Below are 13,407 nucleotides of genomic sequence, written 5' to 3' on the forward strand. Positions count from 1 at the left end.
ACCCCACAAGGATATTGAGAAAACGGTATCTTAAGATTCCATAAGATGTTAGGAATTATAACAGTAATACCACACAAACTCCATTAAGAAAGAAATACTATGTTCACTGCAACGTCACACACTGAGAAGGATAAAATGTACCGAACAACCACTCCTCAATCTTTCCTGCAGACTGAACGAGGAAAGGTATGCATGTAAAAAGGTGTATTTCTCTTTCATTATAAGACTGTTAACACCATGCGCACAGTCACAGGAGCCAAAGTCAGACTGTGATGCTGACATCCTGTAACTTGAGTGTTACACATGTAATGTATATATAATGCAAGACAGTAAGTAAACAAGAGGACCAAAAAAATAAAAACAAGTTAAAGCTGAACTATATGCCATGAGCTACTTGACCTCACTTGCTAGGAAGAGCTCAAAAAAGAAAGCCTACTGTGCTGGCCCAGGCCACCTGCCCAACAGGTCAACCGCACCAGCCCCGGGCTGAATGCCATCTGAAACATCGAACCACAACCTTCTGGGTGAGAGCAGAGGCCAAGGCAGAGACTGAAACCTAAGGGGAACAGCTACAGAACCACAGAAGCACACCAACAAAGTTGAAAGACTTCTGTAAAAGATACCACACAAACACTTTTGGAAACCAACTAAAAATGTATGCAAAAATTTCTAGGCAACTGCGTGAACAACTTTCATCTGCAGTCTTGGTGTATTTAAGCCTCAAAGAAGCACAGACGTGTAACAGAAAGGTAAGGAGAGAAAGAGCACAAACTTCTGTTACCACCACCACTGTTTCAAACCCTCTCATGTAAGATACTCCTGGTTCTACACCCTGAAGTCTAAACTGAATGTATAGCCTATTTTTAAGGCATGATGATCACTTGCACTGGTCTGTTTCTTTAAAACATGGACCACTTTTTCTTGCCTACACACAGAACCGAGTAGTTACTGGCACAACATACTAAGAAAATTGTTTCCGCATTTTAAAACATTCTCTGGAATCCAGCATATCTTTCAACAAGATTTTTCTGCCACGGTATTTTCCCTCACAAACCCCTCCAATCTGGACTATCAAAAATAAAATGAAAGCCAAGCAAAACACTATGGACCAAAGCCTGTCTCCTGACTTGTACACAAACCTTTCACTTGACTTCAAGGGCAGAATTTGATCCTGTGAGTTTTCAGAGGAGCTTATGCACCCTGGAATATTCGCACTGATTAAAATAGAATCCATTTTTATTCATTGCTAAAACATTTTTTATTAGCAGCTCAGGACAACACCCAATTCTAAAAAGAATGTCATGACACAATTCTTAAAATATGTTAAGCTGTTAAGATTAACGCTGCTTTGAGGTTCATTTATTTTAGTGACTTATTCATGACCCAACCCCTTTGAGGAAAATCAAATACAAATAAAAAGAGCATATAATTTCTGCACAGTTACTTTCTACCTAGCTGCTTTCTGTCACGGACAGGAATAGTAAGCATTTTTGCATAAAAGTTCAAGAGTTATCAAGAACGCAAAAGTACCAAAAGCCCAACACAGCATTACAGCTCACAAGTTGGTGGGAGGGGAGTGACTTCATCTACAAAGGCAACCGGACATCCTAAGCTAAGCCGAGGAGCTTCGTCAGGTATGAGTGCCACAAAACTACATTACTGTAGGTGACTATATTGTATCTTTTGGCATGATGTATGATGAGAGTCAGAGAAGCGGGGCTGATCAGTCTTAAGAAGAGACTAAAGTAAAATCTTACTGTGGACTTAAATTGCCTAAGAGCGGGGTATGGAGAAGACAGAGCCAGACTCTTTCTGGAAGTGCTCACTGCAAGTATGAGAAGTGCTGGGCACAAGCTGCAACATGGGAAATTCCAATTAGATCAGGAAAAAAATTTCACAACAAGACTAGCCAAACACTGGAACAGGTAGCCCAAAAAGGTGTCAAATCTCTATCCTTGGAGGCACCCAAACTCACCCAGGCAATCCCTGAGCCACCTGATCCAAGCTGGCCTTCCTGAGCAGAGGGTGGGATCATGCAACCCTCAGAGGTCCCTTCCCACTCAAACTATTATGTGATTCTATGTCATTATAGAATTGGTGCTGGCAAAGAGAAACAGCTTACTGAGAAATTTTTGGATATAAATTAAATAACACTTTTTTTTTTTTAAAGAGGCATTATCCTTTACAAACCTATTAAAAACTGTGCTTTAAATCTTAAAATTCTCATCAGTTTCCACATCTATTGAGCATACTTTGCTGTCCCTCATCTGTTTTATAATTTGCAATGGAATCAGTAAGACAGTCCTTCTTCCTTGTACCAACTGGCTGATATTAGTTAGCTACAACTAACTGCTGCATTTAATTTTATTTTCCTTAATATGTATCAGCCTCATCCCTAATATAATTCCACTTTGGCTCTAATCTAAGCATCATTTGTATGTATCAATTATTCTGATTAGCAGTATAAAAAAAATGTTTTAATATAGGATCTCAGGGTCTATTTTGGTCACAGTTTACACTATCTAGAAAAAAAAAAAAAGACAAATGTATATGCCAGATATCAAATGTGTGTAATCTTCTCACTTGAGCTTAACAGCACCTATTATGATTCCCAAACTCGACTGTGCCTTCCATTTTTTTGCAATATAATATAAAGAAAAGGTTATGTTCCCTAGGATTTTGAGACAACACTACTACTGCTATCGTTTACAAAAAAAAAAAAGAAGAAAGAAAGAAAAAAAATCATTCTCTATAAAACCTCAGACTAAAGGAAAAAACCCAACCACTTTTTGTGGATGGAAGCAGACAGGACAAATAGACTTTACCACACATTCCCGAGGCATAGCAGCGTTCAAAGTTTACTTCGAACTTATGTATTTAATTATATATTTCCCAGCTAATTTCCATATCCTATATTATAAATCTTGCAGAATATCTCACAGGTTACAAACAGACTGGAAAATAAAATTGTTTTCTAATTGTTAATACAGTGTCTTCCAATTAATGCAATCTGCTACCTGCCTCACGGGTACAGCGACCTGAGGAATCACCATCCTAAGATGTGAGGCAAGAAATTAAAAAAAGGAAAAATAACAAGGTTTACAGAAGAATGCAATCAAAATATATTTTTAGGCTTTTCCTCTTTTACACTGGTATGTACAAATAAAACAAGGCATAAGACTTTCCTGAACAGAGTGCTGAAAACACCTTCTCATTACTGAAGGATAAGCACTGCAGTCGGACTTAAAAAATCCCAGTTAGCCCAAGGGCTCCACTGCGTCTAGCTTTATTATATGCTTGGATACAAAACAGGTCCTGCCATCAGGATCTCAGTTTAAATAAACTGCATGCAGGAGAACCGGGTCAATAATCTTGACTATGCATGACTGCCAGACATCAAGTAAAAGCTTTTACCCTACGCCCAATGTAAGAACTACAGAAGGAGACAAGAGGCCCTGAAAATTCTCCAGAAACTCCACTCTTATCACAGCAGACAGCCTCCTCCACAAATCTTCCCAGTCCCTAGGGGAGAAAGGATCTGGAGCAGCCTGGACTGGCCAGCGTACAAGAACCAAGACTTCCTGGAAGTGGTGGAGAAAGAAACCTGTGAGTCTTGCCATGTACCAGCCACCGAGTGGAAAGTTGCACTGCTCTACACATTATCACGACCAATTCTTCTTGCAGAAAAAGGAGGACCGCTGGCTAGCCTCATAAAAATGCCTCCTTTTTCCCCATCTTGAAGTTACTCACTTTAGGGTACTTCTGCTTATACTATTTTTATTGTTCTGGTACTGACAAAGATCTTCAACTGTAGATGCAGGAAGGAGTATTTAGCAGGGTAGCTATATGAATACAGAGAGAAGTCAACCTTAAATCTTAGTTCTTCCATAATGGAAATCTTTTTTCCAACACACACACACAATTTTCTCCTAACTACTCCAATATGGGTTTCACAAACGCTATTTAAACAAAGCAATTGCCAACTATAGCTTAAAGCAAATAAGCTTTAAGCAGGGATAAGAAATAAACAAACAAAATCAATACTTTGCAAGGTAATCTGACATATTCTAATATATTCAAATGAAAACATTGCACAAATCACAATACACTGTGTTTTACACCCTTCAAATATCTTGAATAAACGGTCTTCTGACAGGCAAGGCAGATTCTGCTCATCAGTGCATTAGACAAAGGCAAACTGGCTGATTTACAAGCTAAAGAGCAATACCTTCATTGTGATAAGAAGACATTATATCCAAGACATATTTTAACCTCTTGCAGAAACAGGTCAGTTATCGACATGACCAAGAAATGTAGAAACACACTTTTTTTTTTTACATCATGTTACTTTTTCTCACCATTGTCCAAGGGTCCGAAAAGGATGGACTCACCTATCTGCTTTTGACTCACACCTTACACAGCACTGACATTAAAAGGACTATCATGTTCCCATTCATCAGAGGCTTAAATTCCAATTGCTTCACAACAGGGAAAAGCAAAATTGCAAAGTAGTCTAAAAATACTACACAATAAACTAATGTCTATGCTTCAAAGTAAAGAAAACCTCTTCTGTCAAAATTAGTATAAAACTGTACAGCAATTCACAGACCTTGTGACAGTGAAAAAATACAATTAAGTGGTATATTCAAATTCTGACCTCACTTTATTAAAAAGCTAAAGAAATCAGGCGCAAGGCTTCCTAATTGCCACTATTGCTTTCATGGAAAAACTTTAATTTTGTGCTGCTCAGTGTAATAAGACTAAGTGCAAATCCTATACATGAATGTATAGCTTTTTTCCTTCAGAAAAAGGAAGGACGACAATAACTGCATTGAGGCAATTAATGATTTTTAGCTGACTGCTCTGTCCTTCAATTTATCTTGGTTCCTAAATTACAATTACAGCACACTTTTAATTAATATATGTTTTAGATGGAGTCAAGTTTGTTTTTCAATAAAGTAGCATCTTTTAAATTAATTAGATTACACACTGAAGGTCTGCATTTTTATATACATTCCTCCATGACAATTTCACCTTTCCTAATTTTTGGGAAAATTTGGTTCAGAGAAGCAACCATAGCAGTTCAACTATGAGCACTGCTTTTCCTCTTATTTCTCCAAGCATTAGATAAAATTTTGTCAGACCTTGGTACAAGGCTTAAACATAATATTTTAGTGATCCCTCTGTCATGACTTGGCCCAACTTTCATTTGCCAGTCAATATGTTTACTGATACATATACATGTAAGAATATTTATGGTTGCACTTGGTCTCATTTTAAAAACACTCTATAACTATGCAAAACACACATTTAAGAAACCACCACACGGAATTGAAGGTATTTTTTTGTGTTTTCTCCAAACAAGAGCTGATATTTTAGAATTCAGAGCAAAGTTGTACATCATAGTTCAAGCATTTCTGAAGCACTGTTTCAGAACTTCGAAGTTACTCAGGATCCGGATAACCTTGATTCCTTCTTTCCTATTCATGTCCAAAACAAACACAGGAACTTGCATATGCACAACACACACTCTCCACAGAAGTTCCCTACCATTAGTTCCTGTGCTTGGGCCCAAATCTCTACCACATATCTGTAGTTAAGTCAGACTCTGCTTGTACACAGTAGCAGAATCTGCCCCTTCGTTCTGGTTTAGAAGCATTATTAGAAAACAGAAATAAAAGAAGATCCAGCAAGAGAGGTAAGTCAGTCGTAACATCTCCTGCCAAACATCTTATAGATATCTAGCTGTATTAACATTTTAAAAACCCATTTCTATATTTTCAAGTATTTAATTCATATACTCATGCCCTAGATGCAAGATGAGCAGTGTTCCACATACTTTTTAACGTAGTTAATCAGAGCTCTCAGCAGTTTTTCAAAACTTGTAATTCCAGAACGGTTTTCTGCAACAAATACAGCTTTTTGCATAAATCAAGTTTGGTTATAGTTCTCTCACAGGATAAAAGACAGGCTGTGCTACAAAGGGTAAGTAACTTATGTTCCCTGTTCCCTTTGGCTTCTTTCCCCGGTTCCTCAGTTTAAGAGAGCTGGATTACATACCCGTTGCTGATGAGTCACATTCTGGGAATACCAGAAGATGTTGTTCTTAGTTTAATGCATTCATTTCACTTTTCTGTAAAGTCTACCATTCAGTAAAAAAATAAAATTGTCAACATACTTAAGACTTCCTAAACCCTAACTATGTGTCCATACTAGTATACAACTTGAAAATTGAGAAGTACTAATGGGAAAAAAATCAAAAGAAAACCAGTGTTTAGCCACACAAAACATAATTTGAAAACTATTCATTTACATAAAAATCTGTTAAAACGAGTATCTTAAAAGATGACACAACATTAAAAGTAAGCCGTTCATTTCACTGTCCAAATTCAGTAACTGCAGACTACACCAGAGAGAAAGAGGTATTTACAAATGTTACCATTCAGTGTGTAAAAAGGTAGAGATTCCCCTCATACCTCCTGCAATAAACTGTTTTGAAGGTGCATGGGAACCACATGTCATAACTGCATAGCCCATATACAGTAATCCAAAACTGATGTCTCAGTTTTCATAACTGCATTAAGTCTCAATATTCAAAAAACAGTCATACTTCCATGTTTAACACTTTGAATTCACACTTATGCTTTAAGGGTGCTTAGTTCATTAACAATATGCAACATCTTATAGAAAGTACTTACTATCTTACACTATCAAGAACTAATGTTGTTTTTGCAGAATTAAGCAAAGTGCTGAGAAAATTTTTCTGTCTGAAAACTTTCTACTAAGCAAGCAGTCAGGAATGATCCAGTATCTACTTGGTAAATCTGACTGTTTAAAGACAGAACAACATTTTTTGAATGCAAGCTCCGGAAAGTAATTTATATCCCTATTTTCCATTCCCTTTTATTGCAACACATTTTCCTGCCAAAATAATCCATGCAAGAATGCATGACTGAGGGAATCTGCTCAGAGTTCAATAGTGTACTGTCAACTCCCTCAGTCTGATATATGACTCTTAAATGAGGGAATTGCCATCTTTCTCCTTCTTTCTGTTTTTTTTTAAAGCAGATTTTTAGGAGTAGCTCCAAAGAAAGAGATAATGAAGAACAGCTGAAAAAACCTGCATCTCCAACACTGACTAGTTCAAGAAAAGCTAGCAGTCATCATTCAGGAAGACAAAGCCTTTGCGTTTTGCAAACCAAATATAGTTAAAATTCGTTACCTTCTGTTGACTTAGCAGTGACATCTGAAAGTGGACAGATAAAACTGACAAACTCCATTCACGCAACAATAACTGAATTCTAAATATATGGTATCTGATGTGTTCTAAGTAAACACTAAGGCTACGAGAGTAGTTAAGATTCTCCCTTTGCTAGAAGGAGCAAGATAAAAAAAAAAAGTCATACTGTTGCACAGAATTGCATTTTTCCCAAAATAACTGTATACTAAAAAAAATATTTAGAGAATCTACAAGAATGCATATTGGGATTGAAAACAACCACAATAAGCAAACACTTAGAGATTAATGGGTTCATATCTATTTTGTTTATTTATTATTCTCCAAACAAAAAAAGTATTTCTGAAAACAACTGACTATACATAGCATTTCCTACTGAGAAATCCTACAGTAATGCATGTTGTGTACAGTAATAAACGTTTGCAGGATTGAGTCCTAAATTTATTTGCTCAATATTTGAGCAAAGTTATAAGCAGTTGCCTTTGCTTGACAATGAAAATATAACATTTCAAAAAATCATAGTTATTAGACAACAATTATTTTCATGATTACTCTTATTTTGGTTGCCGAAGTCTAGGGTTTTCATCTGGTATTTGAATCCCGTATTTAAAACATGCTTATACGGCGGACCACATAACAGAGCAAAAGCATCCTTTTCAGAACAATGCTAGCAACACTAAAATTTTATTACAAGTTTTCCCTCTCCTGCCCCTCAAAAGTGCACATGCTGTCACAGTTTAATGACTACAAGATGAACTAAACCTTTTGAGACTCTAGTGGGAAATGTAAGTTTACACAGGATGGAGAGCATTAAACTACTGCAATCAAATCCATCTGCGTTCAACAAAATTATAAAATAATGACATTGGTTCATATGTTGGTAATCTATGCAGATTTCTAAGCTCAACATTTCAGAAGTAATTCACTCAATACAGGAGATGTATGAACAATCACTAAATGTGTGGGAGAACAGTAAATTTCAGTTGCAAAAGGATCCTTCAAAATATCAAGGAATTTTTGGGGAAAAAGGCAGGTTACACAGATACATACAGATTCAACTAGTGCAAACCATGTTTCCTCATGAGGCCAGCACTCGACGTAAATGACTACATGCATGCTCCAAGACAATGTCTTGCAAACATGTTTGTGGTATTTGAACAAGCAATACAAATAACTGGTCACTGCTACACTTATCACATTTTGTGCTTTAGGTTCTTTTTACAGCACTAATCCATCAGAAAAAAATACATGCACACAAATAATGCTGTCTTTCATATCCTTAGCTAAAAGTTGTCTCAAGTCTTGCAGTAATTCTTAACCACGTTGCTTAGGCAGAAAAGATTTTTTGTTGCTTTGTGGGTTTTTTTACACGGCATTTTCAGCATTGTCAGGTTTAAAAAACAGTTGCTTTGTTTATTGCTCTAAGCTGCTATTCACTGCCACTTCTCACATGTCCTCCCCTTGGGCATTCCCTAGCTCTGTAACATAAGTTTTGCAACTGTTTTGGAGCAACCCGAGTCCCCATCAAGACCAGAAGGTGAAGAAACACGGGGAACACAGGATAGCTGCTCCAGTAAATAAACGGACTGCCCCAAATGGTAAGGATTCACCACACAGGTCATCCAGCACCGGAGACAAAAATCACGCCTTCACTCAACAGTTCGCTTACCTCCCGCAATTCAAGCCTCTGAGCCACTGCTTCCAGACTTTCCTGGCCCGTGCTTTCCACCGACAGCGTGAACTCCACAAATTCATTGTTGAGCAGCTGGATACGAGCGACCAAGCAACTCTTGCTGGATACTGTGTAACGTCGAGTTCTTTTCAATTTTAACCCAAAAGGTAGAGGCATCTTCTTATTCCCCCACAGATGGTTACTGATAAAAAGCTACTACCGCCGGGACCTTGAGAGGAGACAAGTAGCTATCTCCTCTCAAAAGGTGTAAGGAGCTGTAAAGTCTCCAGAGATCAACCAGCAGCAGCAGTATCCATTAAAGACAAGCAACTTTTCCACCAAGAGACAAGTAGAAGGGGCATCCACTGGAATCCTAGTAAGGAGCAAAAGAGGAAGAGAATAAATACAAGAATCAGAAATACTTTGACTGAAAGGGGAATGGTAACATGGGAAAAATAACATGTATATTTTTTCTAAATCTAAATAATCAGTCTATTTTTCCAAAATGCAGAGCTGTTATGCATTCAAATAATGAAATAAGCACCAGAGTTTCTGGTTTTTCCACAGACAACACTGGTCGTCTGCCACTTATCTTTGGCAAGTTGATTTTATTTTTTTTTAACTCACAAGTGAACGATGAATCTCAATCAAATGTGGCTACAATGTCTTAAAATAAGTATTTCTAAGCTGAATCAGTATTTAAATGAAATACCTCTATAAAGTCCGAGTTGCCTAAGGTATTTCTAATACTGAACAAAGCCATTTTCTTTAAGAGCAAATCCAGCAATCTGGCTTGTTTTTCAGAGCGGCATGCAGCCTCAGCCACTATCTCTTGGATTAAACACAAAACCAAGCCCCATAAATTATTAAGGAAAAAAAAATAAAGGCAGGAAGAGAGGCATTAAAGCTCACACCTTAGCCATTTCCTACCAGACAATTAAAATCCAATTCCTCTAGTTTCCCTGAATTACAGCTAGCTGTGCCATTATTTCTTATGCTGAGCTGCTGTATGATGTTTCAGGTTACGCTTTGCCTCACCAAGACAGTACGTGGATTCTGAGAACCATTTATGTCCCATTTTTTCCTTGAAAAACATACTTATTCCCAGTCTAAAGGTAGCCACCCATTTCCCCACCTTTTGCAAACAACTTCACACCTCCTCTCCTGTCAACTCCGTAACACACAAGCTTCGCCTTCCTTGCTCCTCTTTCAAGTGTTTTCTTACCACATGCACCCCAGCCTAAGAAATTTGTCGGTCTTACTAGTGCTGGTTTTCAGTAGGACATGCAAAATAAAAACGTTCTCTAAATACAGGGGTTTTTTTCTGCAGAAGTACGTGTGTTGAGGGCAGCGAGGCCGGGCACTGGGGCTACCACTGGAGTGAAAGCGCTTCACACACGCGAGATAAAGCCACCACCGCCTCTGAGGGGGCTTGCACCGCCTCCCTCACCGCGACGCGCCCGCGGGCTGGGGGCGATGCTCCCGGCGGGGACAGCGCGGGGCTCAGCCGCTGCGGGCCGAGGCGGCGGCCCCGGGCCGGAGCCAGCGCCGTGCGCCTGCCGGCCGCTGCCCTGCCCGCGCCGCGCCGGGCCTGCAGCCGTGCCCCGGCCGCGCTGCCCGAGGGCCGGGCCCTGCCCGAGGGCCGGGCCCCGCGGGGGAAAGCTACGCTTCTTCCTCTCATTGTTAGCTGCTGTTGGCGTGGGGAGCTCTGCCTGGGGACGTCTAGTGGCAGCGCCGCACCGCCTGAAAGGAAAAAGAAGACAACCACCTACTTTTTTTTTTTTTTTTTTCAGGCTGGTATGTATTAGTAGCACATTTGAAAGGGCATAATTTGATTTCTGAAGGCTCTTACAATTATCGGACAGGAATAACACGAAGACATCCATTTGTTTGGAGTGGGGGAATCGGAAGAAGTAGTCTTCCTAGCACACCTGGTTTTAAACTCAAAGGTGTAGTTATAAGCAAACAGATAGCCACATACTACTTGTACATTTATGTATATACACCTAGAAATTTAACGTTATTCAACACAACCACAAACTCTTTAGGTTGAAAACCTCGTACCAGGCTCCCTACTGCCTTTTAAGCAGCGCAGCAAAGAAGAAAGGGAGGCGGAGAGACACTAAAGGCCTAAATTGGGGAGAAAGAGGAGGCAGCACAGCATTTTTGCTCAATGGCATCTTTGCAACCCTACTCCGAAGAATGACCATAAGCATATTTCATGACCATGTTTCTAATAACCTGGAAGCAGTTCTACCATCCTACGCAATCCCCATCCTCAACAGATACCACCTAAAATCTTAATTGAATCAAAAAAACCCTGACCCAAACACCAACTAATTTATTTTTGGGTGCAGCAGCAGCATAAACAACAACAGATAGCAACAGGTTTCCCTGAAAAATGTAGGCATACATGGGGACTCCTCACTTTATTACTCGCTCTGCACTTTGATCCTCCAAATCCTGCCCTCCTGGAGCAGCATGCAGGGAATGCTCTACAGACAGAAGCTTTTAGTTTCCTACCCACTGCCAGCAGAATCTCGCACTGGGTTTATTCCTGGCAGAGTAACTTTTGGCTGACTGACCTCAGCTCACGTCCCCGGGGCCTGTTTTCCAATACATTCTTTGCACAGCTACGCACTTTCTTTGGTGCTACAGCAATGAGGGAAATCAACTTACTCATCTTTTTGAAAGCTGCAGTCAGAAGTGCAGTGCTGTTTTAATCTCAGTTTTTATGTAGTACCACTGAATATGAAAGAGTTTCAAACTTTTATGCCCCCATCAGGGCCTTAGAAAAGTATTCTAAGGGCATGGGGGGGGGGGGGGGGGGGGGATATCACTAACAAGAGGCTGACCTGGCAGGTGAAATTTCCAAACCATCTAATGCTGACATTAGGCAACCTCAGACTTCCAGGTATTTCGCTATGCAGACAGGTAGCAATGCAAGCACAGGAAGGAAGTTTGGAGCAGAATTTTCAGAACGTGCCAGGAGCACTCTTGAGGTTATGATCTGTTGTTTGCATTTATTGCTCTACTGAGCATTTACCCTAAACGATTTCTTTTTAACTCAGTACATGTCTGACATAATCTTAATTACTTCTGAAACACATTTATAACAAGGAAAACATAAGTAACTAACTTCCAGTCCATGTCACAAAAGACCAACTAAAAAAAAAATTCCTGATGTATGATAAATATTGTAGAATAAAGGCAAGTTTGATGAATAACACTGAGGTATCATTCAGTAACTTCTACTGCAAGCCATGTGTACTTCTTGCAGACAGCTGTGCTGTTTTTAGTCAGCAGGTGTGCATTCTGCAATGCTAGGTGCTCTCATGTTTGCCTTCTGCATTACTTTAAATTTGGACACATCTGCATTGTTATAAAGCTACTTTAGCAAAAAGGAACTACATATCGCCAGGAGTTACAAATCCAATTGACGACCTCTAAAATAACAAGCTTTTATTTAGCAAGCCTGGAATTTTTACGCAACAGCTAAAAATGTCTTTAGTGGCCAAACTTTGTACATTCATATTTCAACACAAACATGTAATTTCAAAAATGTTATATTAGAATTTCAGCAACATGGCCGTGACTGACACATGATTAGTGAGCACTGTAGTATCCTTCCCCTTTACCTACACCTCCCACTCCCCCTCAATAATTAGCATTTTACTTTACAAAGATTTTTTTAAACAGCCTGCATGAATGACAGCATGCGAAATAAAACTGCAATATATGATGGTGAAAAAGGATTCCTATTATTTCAAATGCTTAAAGTACATACATTTATTTCAGAAATATTTGGAGAGCCAAAAAGATCAAAATACTCCACCCTCCCCTTGTTTTACCAGTTAATCTTTGACACGACTCTTGGACTGAAAGAGCAGCGATAAGCGCACATCTCAAAACATCCCCTACCTCCAGAAGCACAGTTCTACAGCCTTTACTTTTCAAAAAGTAAATGCTTGAAACTCCTCAGTCTTATGGTAGACAGCAGAGAAGATCACCTGCTGTTTTTTTACTGTGCCTGGTGTTCTCCCCTTACCTTGTGCAACGATCCAAAGACACCGAGTCTCCTTTCACATACATGTAGCCGAAAAAACCCCACAGCACTCCAAGACTTTTTCTCCCGGAGCCATCTCATCTGTATTCCTCGGGAACTGACTTACTGTGTTCCTCTGGTCCGAAACAGCTGCTATCTCGGCTAACCCACCTTCTTCTCAGATCACTCATAGTGAAAACATTCCTCACTTCCTGTCTCAAAAAACTTGCTCTGGATATCATTCCACTGGGTAAAGAGCTGGGGGTGGAAGAAAATATTACAACGAAATAAACCTGTGCCAGCCAGCTCTTCAGGCAGCCTCCTTCATGTGACGCTGCGCTGCACGAGCGCAAATTGCATTCTCGGGAATATTTTCAAATCGCCTGTCTCTGTGTGCCTCTGTGTGTGTGCATTTAATTTCTTTTCCTGGAGGCGTTCCCCTCGCTCTATCCA

At 39.4% G+C, this 13,407-nt stretch overlaps 1 protein-coding gene across 2 annotated transcripts in view; it reads right to left on the bottom strand.

The window, feature by feature from the left end:
* Window positions 1-13,407, bottom strand: part of PTPN21 (protein tyrosine phosphatase non-receptor type 21) — a 47,968-nt gene extending 34,561 nt beyond the window's left edge. For both annotated transcript variants that reach the window (XM_072863947.1, XM_072863946.1), the window contains exons 1-2: window positions 12,958-13,407; window positions 8,907-9,282 (exon numbers count right to left, since the gene is read on the bottom strand). In XM_072863947.1, coding sequence (XP_072720048.1) covers window positions 8,907-9,086 — 180 coding nt within the window. In that variant the 5' untranslated portion in view covers window positions 9,087-9,282; window positions 12,958-13,407. The remainder of the gene's footprint in view (window positions 1-8,906; window positions 9,283-12,957) is intronic.

The sequence above is a fragment of the Ciconia boyciana genome, chromosome 6 (genome assembly GCF_034638445.1).
Source record: "Ciconia boyciana chromosome 6, ASM3463844v1, whole genome shotgun sequence".
Lineage (NCBI taxonomy): Eukaryota > Metazoa > Chordata > Aves > Ciconiiformes > Ciconiidae > Ciconia > Ciconia boyciana.